Source organism: Camelus dromedarius, chromosome 2 (genome assembly GCF_036321535.1).
Source record: "Camelus dromedarius isolate mCamDro1 chromosome 2, mCamDro1.pat, whole genome shotgun sequence".
Taxonomy (NCBI): domain Eukaryota; kingdom Metazoa; phylum Chordata; class Mammalia; order Artiodactyla; family Camelidae; genus Camelus; species Camelus dromedarius.
The window spans coordinates 28526294-28554063 of NC_087437.1; the positions used below are offsets into that span (position 1 = coordinate 28526294).

A 27770-nucleotide genomic window follows, 5' to 3' on the forward strand; every position below is an offset into this window, starting at 1 on the left:
ATTTCTTTACCCTGTATTTAACTACTATGCTCATAATTTGTTTTTAAAAATGGATAAGTAGTTTTTATTTTATGGGAAATGTTTTTATTTTTATAAATTTAAGATTGCAAAGCAAATATCTTATTGTTTCAGGTTTAACAGAATGACTAGGTACATTTTCATTTCTTCATAGGGTAATATAAATTACCTTAAGCTCAAATATCAAATAACAGTCCTGATTATCATTTAGGTCTAGTTTCTCTTCTCTGCCGTTTTGTAATGTAATAAATTTCACGGAGGACATTTGTGTGAGTGCTGACCCACGTGAACCGTTTAGTGCAACTGTTCTGTCTTGTGTCTTTAGGAACCATATAACCAGATGAACAGTCACCACACTTGAACTTAGTGCAGTCTTTCTATATCCTTAGGACTTAGGCAGTCTTCACTGTGCAGTGTCTTCCTGCAATTCAGGCAGGCCTCAGCAAAGGCACTCAGGGGATGGGTATCTTTGCTTATGCAGATTTCTCAACCAGGCATTTGAGTTACTTCCACATACCTCACCTTAACTCTCTGAACTTGTCCTGGACACAGCCTTTGTTGCAGCCGGTCTGGCTTACTCCTGTCTGTCAAGCAGCCTGAGGTTCCCACCTGTGTGGTGGGACTTGCTGCCCTTCCACCTGGGAGGGCCTCCCTGGCTCCTTGGATTCCTGAGAAGCGTTATGGAGGACAGAATCCTCAGTCTTGGTATCAGAGCTGGATTTGAGACTTAGACTTGATTCACTACCTCTATCATCTTGGGCAAGTCATTTAACCTCTCTGGACCTTCATTTCCAAATCAGTGTAATGAAGTTAATGCCAGTTATCAATATGGTCATTGTGAGGCTGACTGAAAATGTTTGTGACAGTGCCTCGCTCCCGGGCTGTTTCCCTCCGCACTTGTCCCCCTTGGTGTCACAGTACACTTCATGGCATTTACTTTCTAAAATATACCCTATGTGATGATTTATGGTCTGCCCCATCCTGCCTTTTCTTTTCTTTTTTTGATAGGGAATCAGGTAAAAGAGACACATAGATTAAAATTCTCAAAAAGAAAGTTTGGGAGTTATATGTTTGTTTTAATGAACCATCTGTTCATTTGTGTGAGCAGAGTATTTTATTCATGAAAAATGAGGTATAAGAAATGGTCTATTGTGAAATTAACAAATATTTTTATATAGTGGACTCAGAAATATACTAAAGAGAAACTCAGTGGGTATGGCATGTGTTTAAATATATTATTGGAAACATGACAGAAAGTATACCCACAATAAACAGTGAGTTGGCAGGACTGTTACATGTGCTGTTAAAAATGGGTGATGTCATCTGAAAGGTCCCCAGCTTCAGAAGATCTGGGAGATGGGACATTGGCATTTTGCAACCTGCTCGGACTCAAATGATTGATAACATATTTTAAGCATAAATAATAAGGCTATTGATAATTTGTAAACTTTTACTTGACTCTATTTAAAATATTTCCTGGTCTTTTCATGGTACTCTGTTTAATCTTTCCCCAAAATAACCTCGTTGACTAACACATTATAAATCTTCCCCTGCTGTGTGTTATATGTGCTCCGGTAATCTCACTGACTCACTTGCGTGAGTGGGGGGACCTGCCCCCCTGCCCCATGTAAGCCAGTATACTTTAGCAAAACCCTGGCAGTTTATAACTCTGCATACTGGTTTTAGAAGGAATTACTTTTCGTTTGCATAATCAGTCCGTTTGATTATCAGCCACTTTTCTTCTCTTCCAGAGATTATTATAAAAAACAAACTTCTTTACTAAATGGTACTTTTCAGACCACGATTTATTTAAAAACAAAACAAAACAAAATCAAAACAATTGAACCAAAAATAGTTGCCCCACTTACAGTGCAAGAGAAATTTACTGTAAATCAGAAACCACAGCTTTTTAAATAAAATTTGAAATTAGTCTTGACTTACAGATACAAGTGTTAACAAGGAAACAAAACAAAGCAAGCATAATTTCAGAAATAGCTAAAAATATATGCATGTGGAGACTTTATATCTGTTGGATAATTTGGAACTTAATCACATTAGATTCACTGAAATAGTTTGGAAGAATTTTTAGAAAGTAGGCTTATATCCTGATTCGTATTTTTTTATGTTAGTGTATTGACTACACCAATTTAGCCTGATTTGTTTTAATTTTTAAAAGGGCCTTTCACGTTTGATTTCATGATATTATAGGATTCTCTTAGAGTGGTTCGTAAGATTATTATTTTCAAATATTGTAAAGGAATGTGTCACATTCAGAAAACATACATGAAAATGATCAATATCGGCTTCTAGTAGAATAAAATGAGGCAAACATGAACTTTGCTTTTTATTGCTTTTGGTTTTTGTGAAAACAGGAAAAATGTAAAGTGGTTATTCTAACAACAAAATATTACAACAGGAAAAAATTTTTTTTAGTTTCATTTTATTGGTTATCCCTTGAGCAATGCTTTTAAGAATTTTTGCCAAGCTACCTACCATATTGACACTTCTAAGTAACATTTTCTAATCTGAGCAATCCAAATTACAGTAACTGCTCTTTTTTTTTTTAATTAAAAAATTCTTTTATTTTTTAATTAATTAATTAATTTAATTTGCTCTTTTCTGATGTGGCTGTAGTGTGGAGCCCAGTTTTTATCTTGGTATGAAGGAAACAATAAAGCATAGAATAATGGACTACTTATTGAAGCAGAAAGTTGCTATTAAGTTGCAAGAAATTGGAAAATAATCAAGCTTAATGTGGCAGTTAGTCAATAAATACAAATCAATAAGTACGTTTTCAAAACATTACTAGGTTTTGAGCAAGCACTGCTCTAGGTGTATTTTAGAAGTCAGACATACAGTTAATATATCTGTATGCATATTATATGTCTACTGTACATGTATTATATGTAAATGACTTAATATACATTCTGCTGCATAAGACTCCTTTATCTGTTTGCTCATTCCGTTAGTCAACACCCGTTATGAGCCTGCCACTAGTCTAGCTGTTCTTGTTTTGGGAATACAACTGGGAAATAAACAGTCGTGATCTTTACCGTCATTCCTGGTCTAGTAAAGGAAATAAGCAACTGACAAGCAATTATGATAAAGTGTAATGAATGCTCTGGAACCAGCTAAATGAGCATTAAGCAGACTTGAAGTTTAAAGAAAACTTCTTGGGGGTGGTGACATTTAACTGGGGACTAACTGACTGGAAATTAGCCAGGCCAAACAAGAAGGAGTGGGGACGCAGTATTTTCGAATAGCTGGATCTGCCTGGACAAAGTGATATCTTGTACAAGGGACTGAACGTAGTTTAGTTTAGTATGACTGAGGAGGGGGCCGGGGGCCGGCAGAGAGAGTGCAGGTGAGTGTGCAGTAGAAGAGAAGGGCAGAAGGTTGTGAAAACGCGGGATCAAGGGATCGGGAATGATGAGCTGGAAAAGGATCAGGTCTGTGTTAGCTCTTGCCTGGACCATTAACATCATTGCTTAATTGATGTCCCCTCTGGAGCTCCTGTCTGACCAATTCATGAAACACAGCTTTGCAAATGTCTTCCCGGCCCCCTTCAGTGGCTCTCGCTGGCCTGCAGAAGGAAGCAGATAATCTATAACTAGGTTTTTAAACTCCCCAAGCTAGATTCAACCTGCTTTTCAAACTTATTTCCATGGCTCTTATTACATACTTGTTTCTTGTCATTGATGTTTCCAATTATGCTATTTCCTCTACCTGGATATCTTAGAATTCTAACTCATCATGTATAAATTCTACCTCTTCTTCAAAGCTACGGTCTGATTTTTCTAAATGGAAATGTTCTCTTTTTCCTTCAAACTGTAAGAGCTCTGTATCTGCGTGTCCCTTGTGACCCTCTTTGTCTTCTGTCTGTGTATTCCAGCTGTTTGCGTGTGTGCCGTATTTCCCTTCGAAGAACACGTGTCCGATTCATTTCGGGTGTCCGCTGCCCTACAGCCCTCAGCACGTGCGCGGTCTCACCACATGGTTGGTGAATAAATGTGTAAATGAGTTATTCTGGACGATACTAAGATTTGTTGTAAAGCACATTTAAGGCAGGATCACTTCTTTATTTATTTTCTTTTACTTTTTTTGCCTCCTCCATTCATCCCGTCATCTAGCTTACTTTCTAGGTTAGATTAGGAGACAGTGAATCCCTTGTCCCGTTCTGCTCTCCCTTTCGCCTGTGTCTGTGTGTGTGCCCGAGACCTATGCCCAAGGGAACAAAGGGCAGTAGCTGTTTTCACGCCACTCCCTGCCCCAGCGCCCTTTCTCCCACTGTCTGGGGAAGGAGCTGTGAAGAGACAGACAGTTTAGAAGCAAGAAGGATCAGTTAGCTGACAGGTAACATTAGCGGTTATCTTGAAGTCACTGGCAAACAAGGGGTTTAAAAGAACCACGGAAAGGGTTGTGATTGATGTGTAAATGAGAATGTGTGTTAGTATATAGAGACTAATCAGTGGTCCTCAGAGTAGCAGTCATTCACATTGTCTGAGAGCTTTCCTGGGACGCAGCCAAGGTCAATTAAATCAGAATTTCTGGGGGTGGAGGCTAGGTATAAGAATTTTTAATTTATAATGTACAGCCATGATTAAGGACCACTGGCTTCAGCCTTACAGTGTTCTCTCAGTGGTGTGATAGGGGTACTGGAAATGCCCTCCTGTCTCCGAAATTGCTTATTCATTCTGCAAATATTTACTAAAAATGCTGAGGTTGCTAAGTTAGATTTCATCCTGTCTTTAGCAAGTTCTTAATCTCGAAGGATGGACAGACTTGTAGAAATTATCTATAATACAATCTGACAGGTGCTGAATTCACCAGCATGAGTTTCTCCTACCTGGCAAGAAAGTTAAAGAGGGGGAAGGAAGAGAAAGGGAAAGAGAAAATGTCCACAGAAAGTGACATGTGAAGGGGGCCCTTCTCATCATCCAGTTTAACCCAGGAAAATGATTCCCATTTAGTAGCCGCCACTTTTAAAATACAGATGCCCAGTCTCCTAATGAAAAGAGAAATGAGCATTGGTTGATCCTGCCTTTGGGCACCGGGAAAGCTTTCTCATAGCCCCTCAGGAGTCCCGTTACTTGGGTATGGTGTCACAAAGGAAGGCGCTGTCTGGGCTGGGAGGTTGAGCACCTGCGTCAGGCTGCAGAGCTGGTGGGTGAGAGAGCCTCCGTGAGCCCAGGGCTCCCTGGCTCCTGGATAAGTGTTTTTTTTTCCTCTGGACTGTAAATTTGCCATCCTCGGCCCCTAGAGGCTTTGTGTGAATTAGTTCATTAAAAGAGATTCTAACTTGACTGTGAGCTGATGGAGTCTCACTGCTGGGGTTGAAGGCAAAGGAGAAAGATGCCTTCAAGGATAACCAGAAATGGAAGTGGGGCTGCACGGTGGCAGGGAGGTGAAGGCTGTGCTAGGGGAGGGAGCAGACCCGGTGCTGCCCGCCGACTACGCACCACAGCGTGGCTGAGGGCCTTCATGCTCTCACCTCAGCGTCACACCATCCCTGGGATGGTATTCTCATCTCCGTTTGTGTAGAAGAGGACGTTGAAGTTGCTTGAGGCTGAGTAATTAACCCAAAGCCTCACTGCTAATCAGTATCAGAGTTGGCATTGGAACAGACAACTTTGATGACTCGAGGTGATGTGATCTGAACAGTGAGCTGGGGCTCTGCGGCTTTTTTACGTCAAGTCCTGGCACAGTTCCTGTGTGCAGATCACCCAGGCCTGAGGAGGAGGAGCTCACACGCTCAGGGCACAGGTGAAGCCAGCAAGTGGCCATTTTCTTACTTGCGTTGGAGCAGAGTACCAAGTCGTGGTTGGATGATGGTCGTTAGAAGTTACCAGAAAAAGGAGCAAATGGCAGGAGACTAGGGGAGAAGGGAAATACAATGAATTGAGAGAAAATGGGCCCGCAGTGTGTGAGTTGATAGAGGTCCAGGCGAGAATGCAGGAGGGAAGTTTGAGAACTACTGAACTGAACAGAATATCCGACATTCTGAAATACGATTGGGACTCATTCATTTCGCAAACGTTTATTGGGCTTGTGGAGCTGGGCGGGGCTGTGGGCATAAGGTTGAGGCAGCCACCCCCTTCAGGAGGTGGTTGGCATGGGAGGAAGACCTGTAGTGAGCAGGCAGTGAAGCCCTGGGACCCTGTGGGGAGGGAGCCATGTACAGAATGCCAAGGAAGGTACAACAATTGTGTCTACTAGCAGACACCTGCTTTAGCCAGAGGTAAAGGGTGTAAAATTCACAGGTACCTTGCTTTACTCACTTAATGCACCCAAGCCTGGTGTTTAGCAGATCCAGGCTTTCAGCCTAAATGTATCTGATACGATCGCAAGAGAAAAACATCATGTGACAGCCGCCTGTGCCTTTCCCTCTTACGTTCACATTCTGGCTTATTATAAAACAGTGTTGCCATGGCTGACGCTCCTGTGCGGCCCAACATCTCCATACTTTTCATCTTCAGCAAGCACGTAAGACATGCTCCGCGGTCTCTGATTGCCGTTTAGTACAGAGCACCTTGTAATGATGAAGCTTGTCCGGTGCCTGTGTTTGAGTCATGACTTCACTAACCTTCTGCCTCAGAGGCACATCTTAGAGATGTTTTTATAAGAGTTCCACAGTTCGTAGTCATCTCCTTTTCTTTATTATTAAAATGGAATATTTTTCAAAAAGTTATTCAGAGATACTAGAAATAGAGGGAATTCCTTCTGAAAACTCTGAGACTTTTCCAGTTGTAGTCCCAGCGATAATTTTTAAGTAACTGCTGCTGGCTGTTATTCTTTTAGACGTTTGGGGACCTGCCTTGAAAAAGCTAGCTGGTGGAAGTCTCTGAGGATGGGGGAAGGGGCCGAGGAGGAGACAGTCTCAGATAACCTGGGTTGTGATGCTGCTTTTTCACTTTAAGAGATTTTTTTTCACCCTTACCACCTATGCTGCTGCAGTCAGCATCCAATAGAGACGTGTTCTGGGTCCGGGAGCCAATTGTCTTTCTCCTCGCGGCAGCCTGAAGTCTGAGAGAGAGCTGATGGCTCTGCACAATTTTAGCAAATTGTCATGGGGGTGTGGGGGAGGGGAGCGCTTTCCCTACAGGGACAGAGCCAGAGGCATTGAGCACATTTTGTTCAAGTACAAAGTGGATCTGTTTGAAGGAGACAGTGGTCAGCAGTGGTGAGGACCTTTGTCACCTCACCTTTTCTTCGTGCTCTGTCATTGTTGTTTACATGAGGCAGTAGCATTTAATGGCTGGACTTGAGGCAGAATCTGTGAGATCAGAAAGTAACCACATTTGTTTTAAGTTAGGGAATCCCAGAGGCTTATGGAGGAGTCTGAGTGAAAAATTGGGGGAAAGGAAGGGTCTCTGTTATTTGGCAAAGTGAGTGATGTCTCTAAGAGACTGGAGAGCAGTGTGATGTAGTAATTTCTACATAAAACTGACAAAGTTTCGGACATCTGTTACAGTTTAGAAAATTATTTAAGCACTAGTCACATGCATAATATGCACTCTCCCATCTAGTGGGCTTTGATGGAAGATTTACAATGGAAATATTGAAACGAGACTGAAAACATTGCATAACATTAGACTTTAAAGTTTATCATAATTAACAATAAATGTTATCATCTTAGATATGTAAAAACAGTTTACTTTCCTATATTTGTAGGCATATGTAGGATCTAGAAGGTACAAATATAACAAATGCTTCATGTAAATACAAAGTAATGGTGTCTGTTATCATTCTTGAACTGACTTCACCAAAGTGTTTTACCTCTTTGATTTCCTTTAGTTTCCTTTATATTACTAATTAAAAGACTTAAAGCCTACCATCCTCTCTATATTATTGTCTAACTTTATATTTTTCATGTTAATATATACAATATATTCTCTTTTCTATGTACAACCACCTTTTCTTTACTTGTGGTATATCCAAATCACAGAGGCCAGGTCCGTGGAATCCATAGATATATTAAGACCCTCGTGCCTCACTAGGACTCTTGTTGGCATGGCTGATGTGAAGCAAAATTTAATTTGGTGCTCAATTATTTTATTTTCTGCCATTGATCCTATAGTGCAGGTCCTGCTGAGGGAGAAAAAAAAAAAAAGAATGACAGAGAAACTGAAAATTTAAAAGAGAATCTAAATGTTTTTCCATTACACTTTGGAAATACTATGTGGATTAGTCTTCTCCAAAATTAGTTGCTTGTATTGTGAAATATCTCTTCCTTTGTAGAACTCAAGGGGGTTGAAGTATCCGTTTGGTTCTGACCTATTTTGGTTGACGTCATCTATGTTTAGTATGAGCAATGATTAGAAAAACATAGGGGGGGTGGGTATAGCTCAAGCAATAGAGCTGCATGCTTAGCATGCAAGAGGTCCTAAGTTCAATCCCCAGTACCTCCTCCAAAAATAAAATAAATAAACCTAATTACCCCCCCCAAAAAATGTTAAAAAAAAATAACATACACCCATAAAGATGACCAAGTGGTTCTAAGTATGAATGCCTACCTCCTGCAGAATGAGGAGGAGAACCAACTCTGCAGGTAGACTGTCTGGGTTCAGTTACGTGTCCTTGGGCAAAGACCCTTCTCTCTCCCCTTCGGAGGGGTATTTGTGGATGGAGAGCTTTTGCTTAATCAGTGCACCAAGAGCTGGAATAGGTCTATAAAGAACTGCTTAAACAAGTCTTCCAACAGATTGTTAAGGAAAAAATTATGTACATTTGACTTAAGAAGTTTACCTCCTTCTTACCTTCTGGAAAGCTCTATGAAGTATAATAGAGACGCTCATGCTGTAATGCACCTAATAATGGAACGATGATGAATTGGGTACTATTTGTAAAACATTTTGTATTTCTCAATTGAAAGGCATGCGCTACAAATAGAGCTCTAAATTTTATTATGTAAATGTTGGGGGCTTTTAATTATTAGCCAGAATTGAAGAGTGTCTGATTTGGATGCCATAAAACTTCAGAAGTGTTTCTGCTACAGACAGTTTAGAAGTCTGACAGTTGCTGTACCGAAAAAATAATGAAGCAATTGAAAAAAAGAATAGAAACATAGTGATCTGGCATTTCCAATTTTATGATCCTATAAAAAAGCAGCCAACGAATGTTGGACTGTTTAATGATGCTGGCACCCACCAAATGTCACTGGGCTTTCACAAGGTCATGGAGACTCTGGTTTGGCTCAGGGATGCTGGCCAGACCCGTCTTTGGAGCCCAGGAAGACTGTGGAATAGTGGCCGACAGTAGGTGCCAGCTACACCCTTTACAGCGCTTTGTCGATGGCTACCCACTTTTGTGGGATTCTGTGGGGTAGGGAAGTGAAGACTGTCTCTGCTTACAGCATCCCATCAAAAGCAACTCTAAATATAAGATCCTTGTAGGCCCCCTCTGAGGAGGCTAAGATTTCTTCAGATGACTCGCAGCTAAAATTGTGTGCTGATATAACTGTTGCTGTCACAGTTGTATGTATATCTGATCTCTCTCAGACAAAAGCTGCTGGAGAAAGGAGGGTATTTTTGTAACAAGAACGTGTGTGTGATTTGTTGCCGTTTCCCCCTCTCTCCACCTCCTCCTCAAGCAGTGGCTAACCAGACTTCCATGCATTACATAACACTTACCTAGATGTGTAGAGTTTCAGGGATGCCATTTCCAAGATGATTAATGGGAGTTGTGCAATTAAAACGCCTTAGTTCTCTGGGAAAAAAGTCATAGTATCCCGATGTTTGAGTTAGAGTGCGCTGCTGTTGCGTCAGCATTGAGGGTATTTTGGGATGTTGTAAATGTCACTATTGGTTTTCATGTCCAAGAATCTTCATCGTCAAACTTAGGAATGCTCTTTAAAATAGTGCCTAGAACATCTGAATACTGGAGAGGCCTCTTTAAATAGCTAGAAAAGTCTAACCTAAAATCGCTACCCTAAGATCAGATTAGGCTTGGATGAGAGAAAGTTTAATGCCCCTGAAACAGAGTCTGCCACATTCTTTTACAAACCTTCAGACCATGGCATAATTACAGATTTAGGCTGAATAGATTGTGTGTAGGATTGTGCATGTGTGTGTCTGTACTTTCCTTTCCTTTCCTTTCTTTTACTGACAGTCTCAGTAATCGTTAAGCCACAGTTCTGAATATGAACTTTTTATGGGATCAGGAAAAGGGGGAAAAAAATCCAAATTTGTGTTACATTGTATTTCACTTGAAAACACTTTAGATCTGTAGTAAAGTAATATAAGGAAATTGGGACTATTTCAGTGAAAAGACATTTATAAATGTCTGCTTCTATTTTCTCGTACTGCTAGGGGAAAATTCTCCCAGCTCTTGTTGTCTTGTTGAATCTGCAGATTCAACTGCCCCAAAGAAGGGCCTGCTATAATGTTCTGTGCCAATTTTGAGCTGTGCAGAGTCGGTGTCCCTAACACCCTTCACCCACCCCCTCTCCCCTTGCCACCCCCTGTGTTGTTCAAGGGTCAGCTGGCTTACCGTATAGTATAGAATACTATTTGTAAAACAAAACAAAACAAACAAACAATAACATCAAATCTGTGAAGTCTCCATGGAGACTGTCAAAGGGGAAAAATGAAGGTGTCTGTTTTGACTACTTTAGCAATTTCTGCCAAACGAGTCCAGTGTCCCTTTGGGTTTTATTCCATAGCTTTCTACAAATCCTTATGTGTTTTTTCAAATAAAACATGAAATAAACATTTTAGTCCTGTATCGTAGGTTTCTTAAATTTGCAACAAAAGCAGAGTCTAAGTTTGCAATACATATGCTGCTGTTGAGATACAGGTATACATTTGGGGTGAACATGTGTGTGTGTTTATATGCATCATTACATACAGGCACGTGTACACATCTACACGTGACTGAAAACAGCGCTATGCAATGGGTCCAGCAGAATTGCAGTTGGCATTCAGAGAACTTTATTCTTCTGGGTTCTCTGACTCCTTAATTTATCTTTCTCAGTATACATGTCTAACTTTTAGTTATCCTGAAACAACTTTCTGTAGGGAAGTAAAATCAAGAAAGTGTTGCTTGCCTTTTGGGAAGAAAAGTCAGCATCTTCAGTGTTCTCGTTAACAAGTGAATAGAGCTATCGATAGGATTTTGGAATTTAATTGTTTAGTCTTTGATACGACGCAGTCTTTATTTGCTTTTCAGCAAACAAATATTGAAACTAACATATTCATACCTTGAAACTTTTCAGAAGCAGCAGCTGTTAGAATTTGGCAAAATTAAAAGGAATAACTGGTCAACCTCCCACTTCAGAGTTTAGGTTTTATAGTACAAATCCGTTATCTTATGCTTGAGGAAATTCCCGGAACTTAAATGTGTTTACATTTAAATGGTACATGAAAATATTTAAAGCTATTTACAAATAACTTTAGGTTGGCAGTTGTTAAATTATGTGTGCCCCTTTTACTGACTGAATGTTTGTGTCCCCCTGAAATTCATATGTTGAAGCCCTGTCTCTGATGTGGCTATATGGGGAGATGGGGCCTCTAAGGAGATAATTAAGGTTAAAGTAGTTAAGGTTAACATTCTGAGTGTGAGGCCCTGATCTGATGGGATTGGAGTCTTTGTAAGAGACATCAGTGAGCTTTCTCTCTCTCTCTGTGCACGCACCAAGGAAAGGCCATGTAAGGAAACAATAAGGTGACTGTCTGCAAACCAAAGAGAGAGCTCTTACTGGAAACCAAATTGGCCAGAACCATCATCTTGGGCTTGTAACTTCCAGAACTGTGAGAAAATGCATTTGTGTTTCTTAAACCACCCATCTATGGTATTTTGTTATGGCGGCCTCAGCAGACTAATATTGCCCCCATTAAACTGCGTTAGCTTTAAGCAGTGGTTAGCTTGCAGCTGGAGATGACTTTGTTGCCCCTGACTCCCAGGGACATTTGGCAGTATCTAGAGACAGTTCTGATGATTGTAACCGAGGACAGGAGTGTTGTAGGCATCTAGTAGTCCAGGTGTGGTGCTAAGCATCCTGCAACGAACGGCAAGAACAGCCCCCACAACAAAGTCTTATCCGGCCCCACATGTCAGTAGAGCTGAGGCTGAGAAACCTTGAATTTCTTTTTAGGATGTGTATATTCTTGTAAACAGACACAAGCCCTTTATGGAAACAAGTGAATCATAAGGAGATATACATTTAAGAGCTACAATATCCTATGTGTTAGATGCAATTAACTTATTTTTGATATTTGTAAAAGCCAATAAACTGTAATTCCTAGAGCTAATTAAACTTATATTCATTCACCTAAAGGAAAACAAAATGCTTGAGCATATATGCATGTGTATGCATATTTGTGTGTGTGTGAAGTATAATTTTTCTTAAAGTTAATCACCTTTTAAACTGCCATACATTTCTCACCACTAGGTACTTATAATTTTAAAATTAATATTATATATGTAAATGTATTCACCCTTGCATTAGAATAGATAATTAAACAGCATGACAGAACCACAAAAACATTTTTGGAAAAGTGTGCTGCAATGATATTTCTTGATTGCCAATTTTTTTCCCTTTTGCAAAATTTTTCTGAGATATTTGTACCATCTTAGCTGGAAAAAAAAAAAAAGCCAACCAAAAGCCAGTTATTTTCAATAGGAAGCTACCAGTTTCCTTTGCCAGAGTTTCTGGCCAATATCTGAGCGATGGATATCTCCAGAAAGTGCTTCAAAAACATTTGCCTATCTCAGCTGTTCCAAAGGAAATATTAGTTTTGTTTTAAGAATTGAACTAAATGGTTGCAGGTTGAATAGTCTACCAGTGAAAGTTGGAAAAGACTTCTGAGTATTAGCTGGTACCCTTATAATTTTTTCATTGCCCTTTTATTTCCAGAATCTACCCAAATATGACTCAGTAATTTTAATCCTACCACACAGTTACCATTTGGCAGCTTAATAAAGTGTCTTTTTACATTCTGACCTCATAAGTCACAATATTCCTTTTATTTTAGGTAGAAGTATAATTAAAAATGGGAAATTAGTTTTTTCCAGTTTTCAAATAGAATTTTGGGGTTTTTTTGTTTTACTAAGTTTAGCCAGCTTAGTCTAAGTACAATGTTTTATTTTTGATTGTTAGCTAATTCTTAAATAAATATTGAAAAAAGCTGAGAAATAGTTTTCTTATATCTCTAAATTGCCATCTCTAGTTCCATTCAGTTTTATCTTTATTCTGCAATTTATACCTCACCACATACATCACATAGGTATCATTTTAGATATGTAGTATATGTAATAATACATGGTAATCCATACTATGTAATAATTTTAAAGTACAGTGTATTAGACTCTGATGTTTAAAAATTAACCAGGCATTTATTTTGAGGCTCAAACAATTAATCTAAATGTACGTCTTCCCTTGTTAGAATCACACACTTTGTGCCAGTTTCAAAGGCTAATGAGAAAGTCCTTCAATTCACAATTCAACAGTTTGAACCTCAGAAACTGAGGACGTGGTGTCTTGAGCTCTCCATTGGCCTCAGGTGATCTCTGATCAAAATTGTTGATCTCATAGAGGCTTTTGGAATTTGTTCTTACTTTTTTTGGACAGATTACTTTTAATTTAAAGATGTAGAGAAATTATTAGAGCAAAGTGAACTCATTCTGTGTCAATATTTTATTGAACTTTCTCCATTTCCTTAAAGTATACAATATATGCATTACAGTGATGTTTTTGGAATCTGTGTTGTGGCAACTTATAAAAAGCCTCCTTGAATGGAGCCTAAGGTATTTATGGTACAGGCTCTCTAGAGTGGCCTGCTAGTCAGCTGGCCAGCTTATTGAAAGTAAGATTTTAGTGCAGTCAACAAAAGTAAACCTCAGAAACATAACACTGTGAGAAGCATATTAGAATGGCATTTTTCCTTAGCGGATGTGACAAATACAGAATGATGATTAAGGGGCAAGCTTATGTTACATTATTGATGATTGACATGCACTGACACTGAGTTTTGCCACGTGTATTATTTTTAGTACTTTTAACAGATAACGGTGCAGGGTGAAACAGCTGCTACTTGTCATTAGCTTGAGAGCTTAAGCAAAGAGAGAAAAATAATTAATATTTATTGACAGCAAGTTATGTATACCAGGAGCCATGTATGAGGTTGGCCTCACTATCTTGCTCAATCCTCATACATCGCCAGTGAGATCAATCGTATTGTTACTGTTCTACAGAAAAGGTATGACCACTCAGAGAATGTAACCAACTTCTGCAGGGACACACAGCAAGTAAGTAACAACGCTGCTGTTCGAACCAAGCTATGGTTGATAAAAATCTGCAATTACATGGCAGTAAGTGGAGCTACGTGTAGCAATCAGTACTGAACAAAAGCTGCTTTATATTTTTGTATTAACCCTAGCAGCCCAATTTATTGTATCTTGAGGTGAAATCTCTGGATGGTTCAGAGTCGTAGTTCCCATACAAGAATCTGCGTATGTGAGCACTAGGTACTGACGGAATTTTTGTTCTTAGATTTTTAGAATGTATTGTCACTGTATAAGTTTTCGAATGCCAAATATATTGGACTCCTGCACAAATCTTCTTTCTCTCTAGTGAAATCTGCAGGCCTTTCCTTGTTTTCTCCCTTTTTCATGGCAAGCTTTGTTGTCTGTTCAAATTACTGGCCTCTGAATAAAAGCATCATTAGGTTAGTACAACTCAGAGTCAAAATTTGGTATTAGATCTAGTTTTTATTCTATTATCTTCATGGTCTCCAGCACAGAATTAGAGTAGAATTCACCTTTAAGCATTGTGTAAGAAATGTTCCTTTATTCATCCTGCAAATACTTGTTGAGGTACGGTGCTGGGAACTCAAGAGATGGATGAAGCTGGAAAGGTACCAGTGTCATATTTACCTTAACTCTCAACAGAAAGGATGCCTCTGCTGGTTTTCTCCAGGGTTTTAGGCAGTTTTCTAGAAAAGGATGTTTATTCTAACTTATTTTTGACCTTTTTATTTGTCAAACCACAATTATTCAGCGGCACAGTCAGCATTAAGCAAGTTTTGACCTTCCTGAGAAGCTAAGTTTATCTAATATCAATTGCAGAGGCTACGTCTGTTATTTTTTCCACACATGTCAATGAAAAATTCGTGTGGCTTTGCAGACTTGCATTTTGTAGTGTTTTCTGTCAAATCAGAGTGACCTGGAATACTGTTAAAATGCGGATCCCTGGGCTGCCAGCCCTACTGCCACGGACACTCTGTGGGAGAGGCTTGGTAGTCTGCATACTTTTCCACACAATATCCTCAATTGATTCTTAGGAACATAGCTTTTTTGAAAGCAAGGTTCCAGTTGCAATCAAATCAAGCTGAGCATGGAAAGGTAGCCTATGTAAGAAATGCAACTATATTTGATACCTAGTAATAGTCTATAGTGAAGAAGAACATGAAAAGGAATATATAGAAATGTGTAACTGTAAAACCCCAAACCCTTCTTCTGCTTGTAAAAAAAAAAAAAAAGAAATGTATAACTGAATTGCTATGCTGTACACCATAAATTAACACGTTGTATACCGACTGTACTTCAGTTGAAAAAAAAATGGAAAAAAAGGTTTAAAAAAAGAAATGTGGTAAAATGGCATCTTTCCTGAGTAGATGTAGTAAAGACAAAATGAAAACCAAAGGTCTGAGTTTCTATTAAAAGTTTGGAGATGCACTGTTACAGAACAGGGTGGTTTGCATGTGGTTTCTCTTCCTCATTATCTCCACCCAGGCTGTGTTCACAGGTAGGAGGGCCTTGGTGGTTTTGTCCAAGGGAGGCGTTGGAATGAAGTGCTGAGGGAGACCAGCGCTAGTGTGGCCGAGGCCAGGTTCAGGGCCTAGGGATGCCTCTGTGCTATTTATGGAACCATAGAAACTGATCTCAGTGAATTGACAGTAACTGAATCCTCAAAGTGGATATAACCCTGCTTATCTGCACTTCAATAAATCCAATTTCAGTGAGAAATGTGATGTGGAGATATTGAGAACCAGAATTTCTCTTAGAGCCAAGATGTTCTTTGTACTGAAGAAAAAAAAAAAAAAGCAAGTTTCCCCTATAAGACCTCAACTGGACAGCCCTGGAGTCAGACCACGTGTCATCCATGAGTTTATTTATGTTGGCCAGTCATTCTCTGTGGTTTATCTTGTGACTCGAAGCGCTGTTTTTGTACAAGTTGTTTTGCATCCAGATGATTTTAGACTAATACTTTGCTCGTGATCTCAACAGATACCAAGCGTGGTGATTTCATACAGAATGTCATAGATATGTAACTGTTACTTTACTTGTGAAGTTATCAATAGCCATCACTAATAGATACTATGGAAATTACCTTCCTGCTGATATTTTGTTTTTCTGTTACTGGATATAGAATTTAAAATGTGCTGGAGGTGGTGGTAATTGCTGCTTCTAATCTTCCCTCTGCCTCTCAGTGCTCACAGTGCCTAGGGTGTGACGGTACATTATCTTCTTTAATCTTCATAATGAACCCATGGTGTAGGTTATACAGCAATTTTGAAATGAATGAAAAGCCCAAAGCTTAAAGAAGTTAGTTTTTTATGCAATCCGTGCAGCTGATAAGTGAGAGAGCTAAGTCTCTCTACCCCAGATCTTGAGACCTGTGAGGCCCTTGCTGTGAACTACTGTCCCCTGTGCCTCCTGATTTAAAATATTATTAGTAATTCTTTATGGCATAAAGCTTGTTAACAGACAGTATTCTATATTAGCCTGTGTGTAAACTTATTCCTAAAAACCTTAATCAAAACAAGCCAGAAGTAGAGTGTTCAAATTAGAATTGTGACAGATTTTATCACAAACATAAACATCAGTTTCCTGAGTCGATTTAACAGTACAAGGTCAAATTATGGTAAATAGATTTTTCTTAGAAAAACCAAAGAAGGCTCGAGAAGGTGGTTGATGGCTTCAATTAAATCTTTCTTTTACCCTCACAAACAGTTCTAATTAGATTTATTGGTGAAAGAAAGTGTCAAGGTAGTAATTGAGATAGGTTACTATCAATATGACTTGACAAGATTATATTGAAATAATATGGGTCAGTCCCTCACAGTGTTACATAATACAGACCTTAGTGGGTATTTTAACGAGAAGGATCATTCCGAAAGAAAGGTATATTCACATTTCTTATTTTATAGTCACTTACTTTGTTTCTCCATTTTATACTATACATTTTTGGAGGGTAAATATGCCTAGTTCTGTTGTTTTACAGTTCTTGGGCGAAGGAGACTAGGTTTATCGCTGAAAGGTTAAAGGCTCTATTTTTCACCAATATTTCATTATACTTACTAATCTCTATTTCAGTGGAAGTGTCTGGGAATTTTCTTCTTTTCATCTGTAGCTTTTTTAATATGTGGTCTTATAAAGCTTAGAAGGAATTTTCAGTTTACTTTTTATGAGATATGTGTAAAGGCGTTTTACTGAAGATACAGTGAGCCTTGAGTCCTCTAAGTTCATTTCCTTACAGCCCAATACGTAAAAATAGATGGTAAAACTTTATGACTCTTTTGGGTTTATTAAAATCAACCAGAAAATATCATGGAAGGAGCCTAATATTTTTATTTGATATTCTATGTTTTAGTGTTACCTTGGCAGTTTGTAGATTTTTAAACTTGGATCTAGAAATATTAGGGCTAATATTAAAGTACAGGAACTTCTTTAGAAGAAGCTTTAAACTTTTTCCATATGTCTTTAATACCTCATTTTGATAATGTATTTGAGTGAATTTATTATTTATTTGAAATATAAAGTGATTTGGACAATACTTTGTGTGAAACACCCATAGATTCAAGTGGTAGGCTTGCATTATTATGATTTTTTTTAAGATTTGTGGATTTTAATTTTTTTAAGATGGCATTTTCTGCTTTTGTTTTTTAGGGTCGTTGCTCCAGGGAGAACTGCAAATATCTTCATCCACCCCCACACTTAAAAACGCAGTTGGAGATAAATGGGCGCAATAACTTGATTCAGCAGAAGAACATGGCCATGTTGGCCCAGCAAATGCAACTAGCCAATGCCATGATGCCCGGTGCCCCATTGCAACCCGTGGTGAGCCTGGCCTCAGTTCTCATTCCTTACGTTTGTCACTCTGAGTGCTCAGTTTCAGTGTTAAAGTGATGAATGCACTAGATCAAGTGAACACAGGTAACAGGATCAGTTGCCTAGCATTTTCTAGCAAAATTATCAGTCAAACCCTGGAAATAGTTTTGACACTGTCAAGTTACTCATCTTCTGGCTAAATCATGTGGAAATGTATGTTATAGCATGTTTTCCTGCCAAATTCTTTTCAGATTAAATCCTGTGACTTGCAGGTGTTAAAATGGTAATTAAATGTAAAATGGTCATTAAATGTCAGGATAGTCAAGGTGCATCTTCAGGCTACCTCCAGCGATAATCGTCATTTTTTTAAAAAATGGTGTATATCATCATTAATTTTGAGAACATGTTTCCCTTTCCCCCTCCTTGAAGAGAATCCATATAGTTCTCTTTATGGAAAGGAGTCTTTGTTATTCTTTTCAACTTAAGTTGAAATTATTCCATAGTTACAAGGTCTGGGAGAGTTCTGACGGTGGCGAGTCCATATCACAGACCTGGAAGTCCCATCAGAGGAGGACCAGTCAGGAGAGGCAGAAACCCCAAGGGCTTTTTTTTTTTTTTTTTTTTTTTTAAGAAAAAGAGCTGCATTTTATAAACTGTAGGTGGTCATAGGGATTTGTTGTTTACTGAGCAGTACGTGTGGATAACTTTTGATTCTGAGCACATTTATTTATTTATTTATTCATTTGGATTTCGGGGGGAGGTTGTATGTGACAGATGACTTTAATAACCTTTACTCACAGTTATCCACAAAAATGTAAGAGATTTATATCATAATTAATTTTAGGTTGCAAAAAATGTTCTGATGTTAATTGTGATACAGTAATGCTGTATTTAAATGCATGTTCAAATTTGCAATGATCAGAATATTTCTGTCATTGACTTCTATGCGATATTATGCGGTCTCGGGAGTGTGAAGACCCACATTTTCCTGATAAGCTAATTGTAGCATGTGTGCTAACTGATTTTTTTCCTAGTACATTTTAACACCTGAACTCAACGTAATTATTATTCTCTCTTAGAACTTAATGCACCAATCATTCCAAAAAAGAGGGGGGGATTGCATTTCGAGGTGGGAGGGATCTCCAAATCCAATCGTCAGTGATACCAATTGTCAATACTATACAGTTGAGGTGAGAGAATATTATAATTTTGTGTCTGTTTTAACTTGATATATATATATTTTTCCATTATGGGGGACTCAGTGAAAAATATCTTAAATTTATTTCTGTGACATCTGTTAATTTCACATGTCTATATTGGGATAGCATGAAGATTTCCATTTGGTTGAAAAAAAAAGTTTAATCATTCTCTTTAGCATAAAATATAGGACAAGAGTTCTCTTTGACATTTGGCCCTCACATATGGTTTCAAAGATCTGATAAATCCTTGGGATGGCTACAACTTTAGTTGATGTAAGATCTCGCCTTGATGTAAGATACTTTGTTCCACTTAAACATTTGAAGAGTGCTTACTGCCAGGCTCTCCCCACTCAGTGACCGGGAGCAACTCTGAGATCAGCAAGTGTGGTTGCCAGACGGCAGAAAACAGTCCACGTCACGGCAGTGAGTTCCTCACTGCAAAGTCATGGCTGTCTCCTGACTTAGTCCTTGAGTGTTACTCTCAAGGCCATTCCAGGATCACCATATGCGTAATCCTGGGACAAACTATAAACAGCATTATGGTCATGTCTTTGAAATACTAGTAACAAATACGTGTTGTTTATGAAATCACTAAATCACAGATTTCTGAAACCATCGAAAATTACCTCATTTTCTAGTGTTTTTGTTGGCAAATTCTCTGCTTAGACAAAGCGTTTATTTTTATTAGTTGTGAGCCCATTCAGGCTTTATGTTAATTTTCCCTGATATGACTAGATTTGAATGTGGAATTACCCTTCTGCTAAAGGCATCCTGAGATCATGGTCTAAAAATAGGCTCTGTTCAGAGTGACGTTTTTGTAATGACTGTAGAAGTCACTTTAATTATTCAATTCTAAAGCATTTGGGGTTTTAATGACTGTAGAGAAGGCTTTAATCCAGGAAATTTGCTTTCAAAACCCCACCTGAGACTTTTCGATCCTTTTTGTAGTCAGTCCTGTTTTGATGAGGGTAACATTATGGAGATTCAGAAATAAATGAGATGGTCACAACCAGCTGCTTACTGGAACCTTAATGCTAGGCCCACAAACAGGGATTATAACCGGGCTGGAAGCAGCCAGGTGACTAATATGGAAAAGGCCACTCAGAGGAGGATGGCCTCTAGACTAGATGCTTGTGTTTGAAGACAGAGTTGAATCCAACGTAGGATAGTGGTGATATCAAAGGAGATCGTACTGTGAGCAGATTCCTAGGAGCAGTATCAGGAATATCTGAGCAGTGACAGGGCTTTTAGTTGAGTAAGTAAAGCATCTTAGTTCTCTAGGGCCAACCAGTGTAGCCCCCAAGCCGTAAGTGGAGGGACATGAAGAAAAGAGGCTAGCAAGGTTGAGTTAAATCCAGAAGCATCCAGTATTATGCCTGGCATGTAGCAGCGACCTTGTTTTTTAGGTTGGAGGAGGTAATTAGGTTTATTTATTTATGTTCAGAGGCGGTACTGGGGATTGAACCCAGGACCTTGTGCATGCTAAGCAGGCGCTCTACCACTTGAGCTACACCCTCCCCCCAGCATGCAGCAGTGATGAAAGAATCGCTTGATAAGTGAAAAAATGAATGAGGAAGGAGTTTCCTGAACATGAGAAGAACAGGCAGAGGTTCATGGTAGTTACCTGCCCCAGAGTCCAAAGGAATCATAACCAGGATCAAGAACGCAGCCCAATTAGAGAGACGGCAGCGTAGAATGGGGAACACAGGTGGATACCCGTTAGCTGACTGTTAGCAGAGGCAGCCTGAGGCTTGACGAGGGTGCAGTTGGGACCAGGAAATAGCTCTCATGCCACCCAGCTTGGGCTCTCATTTTCTCATGCATTTTGAGAGACTGGGTCTATAAATTTAAGATCTTCAGAACATGACACTAGGCTGACCTGGGGAAGGCAGGGATTTATAGGAGAGTTTCCTGTTTTCATGGACTTTACTATGTTATAATGAATTGTACCAAGCCCGGAAGCAGAAAGAGAACATAACATTTGGGGAGGGGGGCAGTAAGTACAGTACTCAGAGGGCATTTAAGGCACTCAACGCTTTCTGTATCATAAATCTTCACAACTGTACTGTGAAGTAGGGGCTACTATCCAGCTTTAGAGATGACGATTCAGAGGTTCAGAGATCAAGTAATTTGCCCGAGTCACGTGGCTAGTGAGTATCAGGGCTGGGATCTCACTCAGGCTGTTCAGGTTCTAAGTGGAGACATGTGACCAACCAACTCTGGGTCTTTGGTTGATTCATTTAAAATCCCTGACCTTCTTCACTATGCAGTGAAAAGTTTAAGATACATTCTTTGCAGGATCCTGCCAATCTTACAGCATAATTATTCCCATATTATAAGATGAGGAAATAAGTAGTTGAAAATAAGTAATTTAATTTGTGTCTACTTCTTTAAAAGTAGCACAATAAATTATTAAAGAATTGATATTAATTCTGTTATCATTTGTAAACCACTAATAAAAGTACAAAAAGACCATTTTTTTCCTTTACTGTATAATCGTTGAAGATAGAGGGAACTATAGTATTGAATTATCCAAATTAAAAAATAAAATTTCTGGATTCTTTTTCTAAGTAGTACTTTAAAAACTCTTGTTACTTTGCCATGCACTGAAGATGCAAAGGTACTCTAATGAGGACGTTATTAAATAACAACCAAAGATAGACTGCACCTAGGGGCTCACGACGTAGAGACATCTGGTATATTTCTTTGGTCCCTCCCAGAAAGATGTTTTTCAAACACCCTGTGAGTCCGGGTTCTCATCGTTGCCCTCGGAGAAGTGTGCACTAGCATTGTTTGGAAGAGCTGTATCTGAGCTCCAGCGTTCCCCCAGCGGCGGCCCCCTGTCCATTTCCCCTTGCTCCCAGAGGGTAGCCTTGGCCGTCCACGTTTTCCTGTGGTGCCTGCCCTGAAGGCACACACACATGCTCTGAGGTGTGAAACTCACGTCGAATTCCCTGTGCATTATGTGAATTCAAGCCTTGGGGATCGAGAAATTGAAAGTTACTGGATTTAGCTAAAGTCTTAGGACCTCCTGTGCTGTTTCTGTCACCTTGCCTTTGCTGTTATGTCCAAGCATTTTTTGGCCGTTGATTGCTGAAAGCTTAGAAGTCATCATTTGTCACACTTCCACGAACACCTAGAATTCTTCAGTTGTTTTTTAGTGCTTTACTTTCCAGTTTATCCAACTAGTGGTTGAGATAAGGCCGCTTTATCCCCACATGTTTCTGGTAAAATGTTTCCAGGTCGGTCACCCTGAGTCATATTTCATCTGTCCCGCCTTTCTGTCTGCCTTTCTGTCAAGGCACCTGTGCTTCCTCAGGCAGCTTGGGAAGGGCCTGAATTTCAGGGACCAGACCATGTTTGTTGCTGCTTGGAGGGAGAGAAGAGAGTCTTCTGTATTTAAATGTTTATCATGTCAGTAAAACTCGCTTGAAGGATAAAGTGAAATTAAGAGTAAAGTAAGTGGTCATTTGATTTGCCCAGTCAGCATGTCAGTCTAGACGAGTTAAAAACAGTATTTCTCATTTTATTCCAGGCATGTGCTACTTTCTTAGGAAAAGAAAAAGGACACTGTAATGTGAATTTCTAGATAAATTTACTTTTTAGCTCTGTTTATATTCAAAATAATTATTTACAGAGATTGTTTATAGCTCTCGTACAGGGGTGTATCTACCCAGAAACTTGTTTTTTATGTCTTGATTGTGTGCTGTTAATTTTTTAAAAAGCTTAATTTTTCCCTGCTTACAAGTTTGACCCCCCCCACACACACACCCTCACACAGAGGTAAAATCCAGAAAAATCTGACTTAAAATTTGTGTCCTATAAATCCCAGCAGATACTGACTGTATATTATTTAGTGTACTCTCTCCATTAAAAATTGCAAACATTATATGCAAAACAAACACCATTTCAAATAATGTTTTAAAATAAATTAGGACCACTATGATATCTGCAAGATTACAGCAAGGTAACAGTATGTTAGTGAAACTTTCAGTTCAATATAAAAAATGACAAACAAAAATAAAAGAAATTTAATTTCAAACACATATACTAAAGAACTAATGATTAAATTTTGAGATAGAAAGAAAATAACATCAAATCTTTTTAAACGTTCAAATGTCTGTACTAGAAAATATTTAATGTATTTGCTGGTTAGTTTCTGTGGCAGAGAAAAACAGTTAGCAAATCCACAAAAATACTTGTTAAGCAAATGTTTGTAGAGGACCTGTTTAAGTGCCAGTTGCAGAATCTACCAAATGAACAAAGAACAGTGCGTAAGACTGCTCTCCGAGAGCCCAAGTAGGAGAGGTGGTTAAGTAAACACAGCTGGTGATCAACGCTGAATTCAAGAGAGGAAGAGTTAGGTAAGAACAGAGGGTAGGAGAAGCCTTTTAGTTGGACATGTGGGTGGATCAGGGACAACATCAACAGAAAGAGTCCTGATTCTTGAAGGTTGATTGGGAATTAAACAGTTGGGCTGGACTGGAGCAGCCTTCAGTGTGGAGGGAAAACCATTTTCAAAAGAAGTGAACTTTAAGGAAACAGGTGTCCTCACGTAGAATCAGAAAACTGAATCTCTTATTAAACAGTAGAAGACCACATAGTATATGGAATGGGGTTTCTCCAGGAGCTTTTAAAAAAAAATATTGCCGTCTAGCCACCTCTCTTCCCAGAGATTCTGATGAGTGGAGCGCACCAGGGTATTCCAGGCTTCACGTTGTCCAGGTGACTGTTGGACAGCCAGCATCGAGACCCCTTGGTTTTAATACCAGCTGGAATCAAACACAGCTGTGTCCAAATCCTAGGTCCTCCATGCAGTCCTTTGTGACTGTGGGCACATAATTCGTGTGAACCCTTTTTCCTACCTGAAAAATAAAGCTAATAATACCCACATGACAAGGCTACAATTAATTCACACTTTTATTCATTCATTCACTCAAACACTTATTCAGTGTATATTTATTGAGTGCCTACTGTGTGTCAGGCATTGTTCTCAGTTCTGGCGATTTAGTGGTGAACTGAACATGTGTCCTCCCCTTTTCAAAACAAAAACAATGGAGCTTTTGCTTTCGTTTGCTCCGTGGAAGTTACACTCTACTGTTAAGCGGATTAAATATAATAACATAGGTAAAGCGCTTAGCACAGTGCCTGGCACACAATAAACAGAGGGAATTATTGTGATAATCATGTTTGCACACATTTAACTAGGGTCATAACGTGAAATTGAATAACGTTTTCATTCATAATAAACCCAGATTACTTTAATGGAATCAGATGTCTCACTTAAAACAAACAAGTGATTAGCCCATAAATGCACCAGCATTAGTAAGATTGCATTTGGTTTTTCCCTGCTGAGGGTATTCACTGGCAAAAGGCAATCATAAACCAACCTTCCTTATGCCTTCCGGGAACAAAGATATCTGTAAATCATTATTACAAGGATACAGTCAGTATCAGATACACCAATTACATAGTTGTACATTATCCCGTGGATACTTGAGAGAAAATAGGATGCTACCTGATAATGCCGTGACATTAATATCCATTCTTGCAATTCTGCAGAACCCTCTGCCGGGTGGCTTTTAGAATAAAGAATTGGCAGAGCCACAGTTCAAGTGCTTCCCTAATCTGATTAGGGCACTCCGATGGGGCCAGCGGTGACCTACCCAAAACAGGGTACTCTTTGAAAAAGGAATATAACAAATTTACAATAACTCAAAAGAAATGAAGGAATGTTGCACTTCGGTGTTTTTTTTTTTTTTCTTCCAGCTTTTGGAATCAGATTTCAAGCTATAGAGCTGTAGCGCCATTATTATTGATTGTCTGCCTGTTTAGCAAATAACTCCACTTATCTGGAGAGGGAACAGTTTTGAGGCAATGCTCGCTGAATAGTTGATGTTTCAGAATTTTAAAAGCTGCTGCAGATTTTACTTGGGGACGGTGCCCTAAAATTCTTCAGATTTGACTTTGTTCTGTTAAGTCAGAAAGTCAATCATGTGACAACTTTTAGAAACAATCCAGTGGGAGAATTGTTGCCAGTTAATAAGATCACTAGTTATATCTCATAAAAGTATTCATTTATCTGTAATATGCAACTCCTGCATTATATGCATTGTCGATTATAAACTTATTTTATTCAAAGAGATTCAACAAAGCTGAATTTTATTGGCCACTGGTCTTATTTTCTTAAAATAAGAATTATTTCCTTCCCTCCAGATAACTTTGTCAGTTTGACCTCTGCTTCTAAATAATTATAATAGATTGTGCACAGTGATGTAAACATCTCAGTACCTGAAGTATACATTTAACATGTCCTATCTGGAAATGCATGTTAATTCATAGCTAAAGTTAATATTGACCAGCTTCTGTTCTCCATATTCTAAGCTAGTCTTTTACTTTTCTGTGCTAAGCTTCTTATAATTCTTAAATATCAAAGAGAAGAATCAGTGAGCTGGTCTGGCTGAAATTTCACATCTGTGCCTGCCAGTGTGTAACAGCGTCAGTTTAACGTGCACATTTCTGAATAGAGACCCAAGTTCAACACACATTCACTGCACAGGTCAACTCTTGTCCTGCTGCTGCCTTGGCAGCCAGGACACAGTGGAGCAACATCAAATCAGCTGCTATTCAGGTAACTTGTTGTTGGACAGAGATTGCTCTGGGCCCCAGTTCCTGGCAGCTGACTGAATTTATCTGGAACCCAGATAGTTTCCTGTTGTCAGTGGATAGCTGCTTTGGGCAGGGACGGAACTGGGGACCGGAGGTTATTACTTTAGGCTACTTCATCGAGAACCATCCACCTGGCAGGGCAGCTATCCATGGCTTTCAAACCCACACATTGGGAGGCATAAATATTTTAATTGGAAAATACCAGTGGAATCTGTGGTAGTTTGTTTCTTCTCCCAAGTTAATCAAATTATGTATTAAATATTCTATATTTCATGTCTTTTTAGTGAGACTGTGTATGCTAGCTGCAAATATTTTGTCCTAGGACAACTTGTGAGGTCAAAAGAAAGCTGTATCTTTAGGACAGGGACTTTCCACCCCAGCACTGTTGACATTTGGGGCTGGATAGTCTTTGTTGTGAGGGGCTGTCCTGTGTGTTAGAGGACACTCAGCACCCCCAGCCGGGACAACCAAAAATGTCCCCAGATGTTGCCATACATCCCCTGTGAGGCAAAACCACCCATAGTTGAGAACCATTGCTCTAAGGAAAAAGGAATCCTTGAATTCCGTTTTACTCTCCTAAATATAGAATGAGTCAGGGCCAAATTAGATAAAGAATGTATTTTATTTTTTAAGATATGTCTTTTGAGCTTTTAAGAATTACTTTTGTAACATACATCTTAATTGTGTGAAACCTTACTCCAAAACTCTCTTTAATAATAAATAAACTCTGGGGTCCTCTAACTTCTTATGCCTTCAGAGGGAATAATTATCTACAGTCTCGCATCCCTTTCATGCTAAAAAAATTTCTGTGATTCTCGTCCTTACAGCAGGGTAAAGATAACAAATGGTTTAAAATTACCTTAAAGAACAGGGTCCATTTTGTCTGTGGGTTTGTGTTTTGGAAACAAATATTATTATTACACAAAGCATTGAACATCAAGAATGAAAACTCCATTGAATTAGAAAGTTGAAAATATACCACCAGTAAGGTGGAACATTGTGCTAGGTTATGCTTTAAAAACTGGAAAAGTACATTGTTGAAGTAGATTTGAGGTAAATTATTTAATTTTACTCAAGAATAGATATATTTTCTGATATGAAAAATTTTATATCAACAAATAGAAACTATTCTCATATATTCACAAAAGCATTTCTGGCAGCAAATCTACCTCGTAGCAGTTTATTTAGTGCCACTGTATGTATTTCCTTGAACAATCATACAGCGTTTCTTCAGACGTGTTCTGTTTCAGACTTCACATTTCAGAATAGTTTCTCACTAGTAGGCTGAATCTGTTGTTAAAAATCTCAGAGAGGTGTGATAGGCTGATGGAACATTTATGATTTCCCCAGGAAAACCTGCAACAAGTATGTATGCCGAACACTTTATCTTATGTGCTCAAAAGAAATGGTGTCATCATCACCTTTCACATATCCCATGAGATTTGTTCACAGTTTACATTGACTGTGAAATCCTGTTGTCCACTGGGAGTTCTGCTTTATTTATTCTAGATAATAGGACACTTGCAACCTATTAACAGTTGTAAACAGATCTTTCAAGTACATCTGGCACAGCAATTATGAAATGGACTTCTTAGACAAGTTTCTAGGATTAAATCAGGACAAAGGTGGAGACTAGGTGACCACAAGAAGTTTTCTATATTGAAGGGCTAAGCTGTTGTTCAAAAAGAAATTGCAAATATTATGGACCCCAAGCTTCAAAATCCCCATGGAAATTTTAACCAGATAAATTACCCATTGTATTTTACATAAAAATTGATTTGATGAATGCTTATTTAAGAAGCATTCTTATCGTAAATAAACATACAATTAAATGGA

The 27770-nt window shown here is 38.8% G+C and overlaps 1 protein-coding gene across 19 annotated transcripts in view; it reads left to right on the forward strand.

The window, feature by feature from the left end:
* MBNL1 (muscleblind like splicing regulator 1) overlaps window positions 1–27770 on the forward strand; it is a 190390-nt gene that overhangs the window by 132685 nt on the left and 29935 nt on the right. For 14 of the 19 annotated variants that reach the window (XM_031449443.2, XM_064492092.1, XM_010986669.3 and 11 more), the window contains 2 exons: window positions 17905–18075; window positions 19146–19256. In XM_031449443.2, the coding sequence (XP_031305303.1) occupies window positions 17905–18075; window positions 19146–19256 (282 nt within the window). The remainder of the gene's footprint in view (window positions 1–17904; window positions 18076–19145; window positions 19257–27770) is intronic. The other 5 variants (XM_010986615.3, XM_010986631.3, XM_010986649.3 and 2 more) reach the window with 1 other exon arrangement.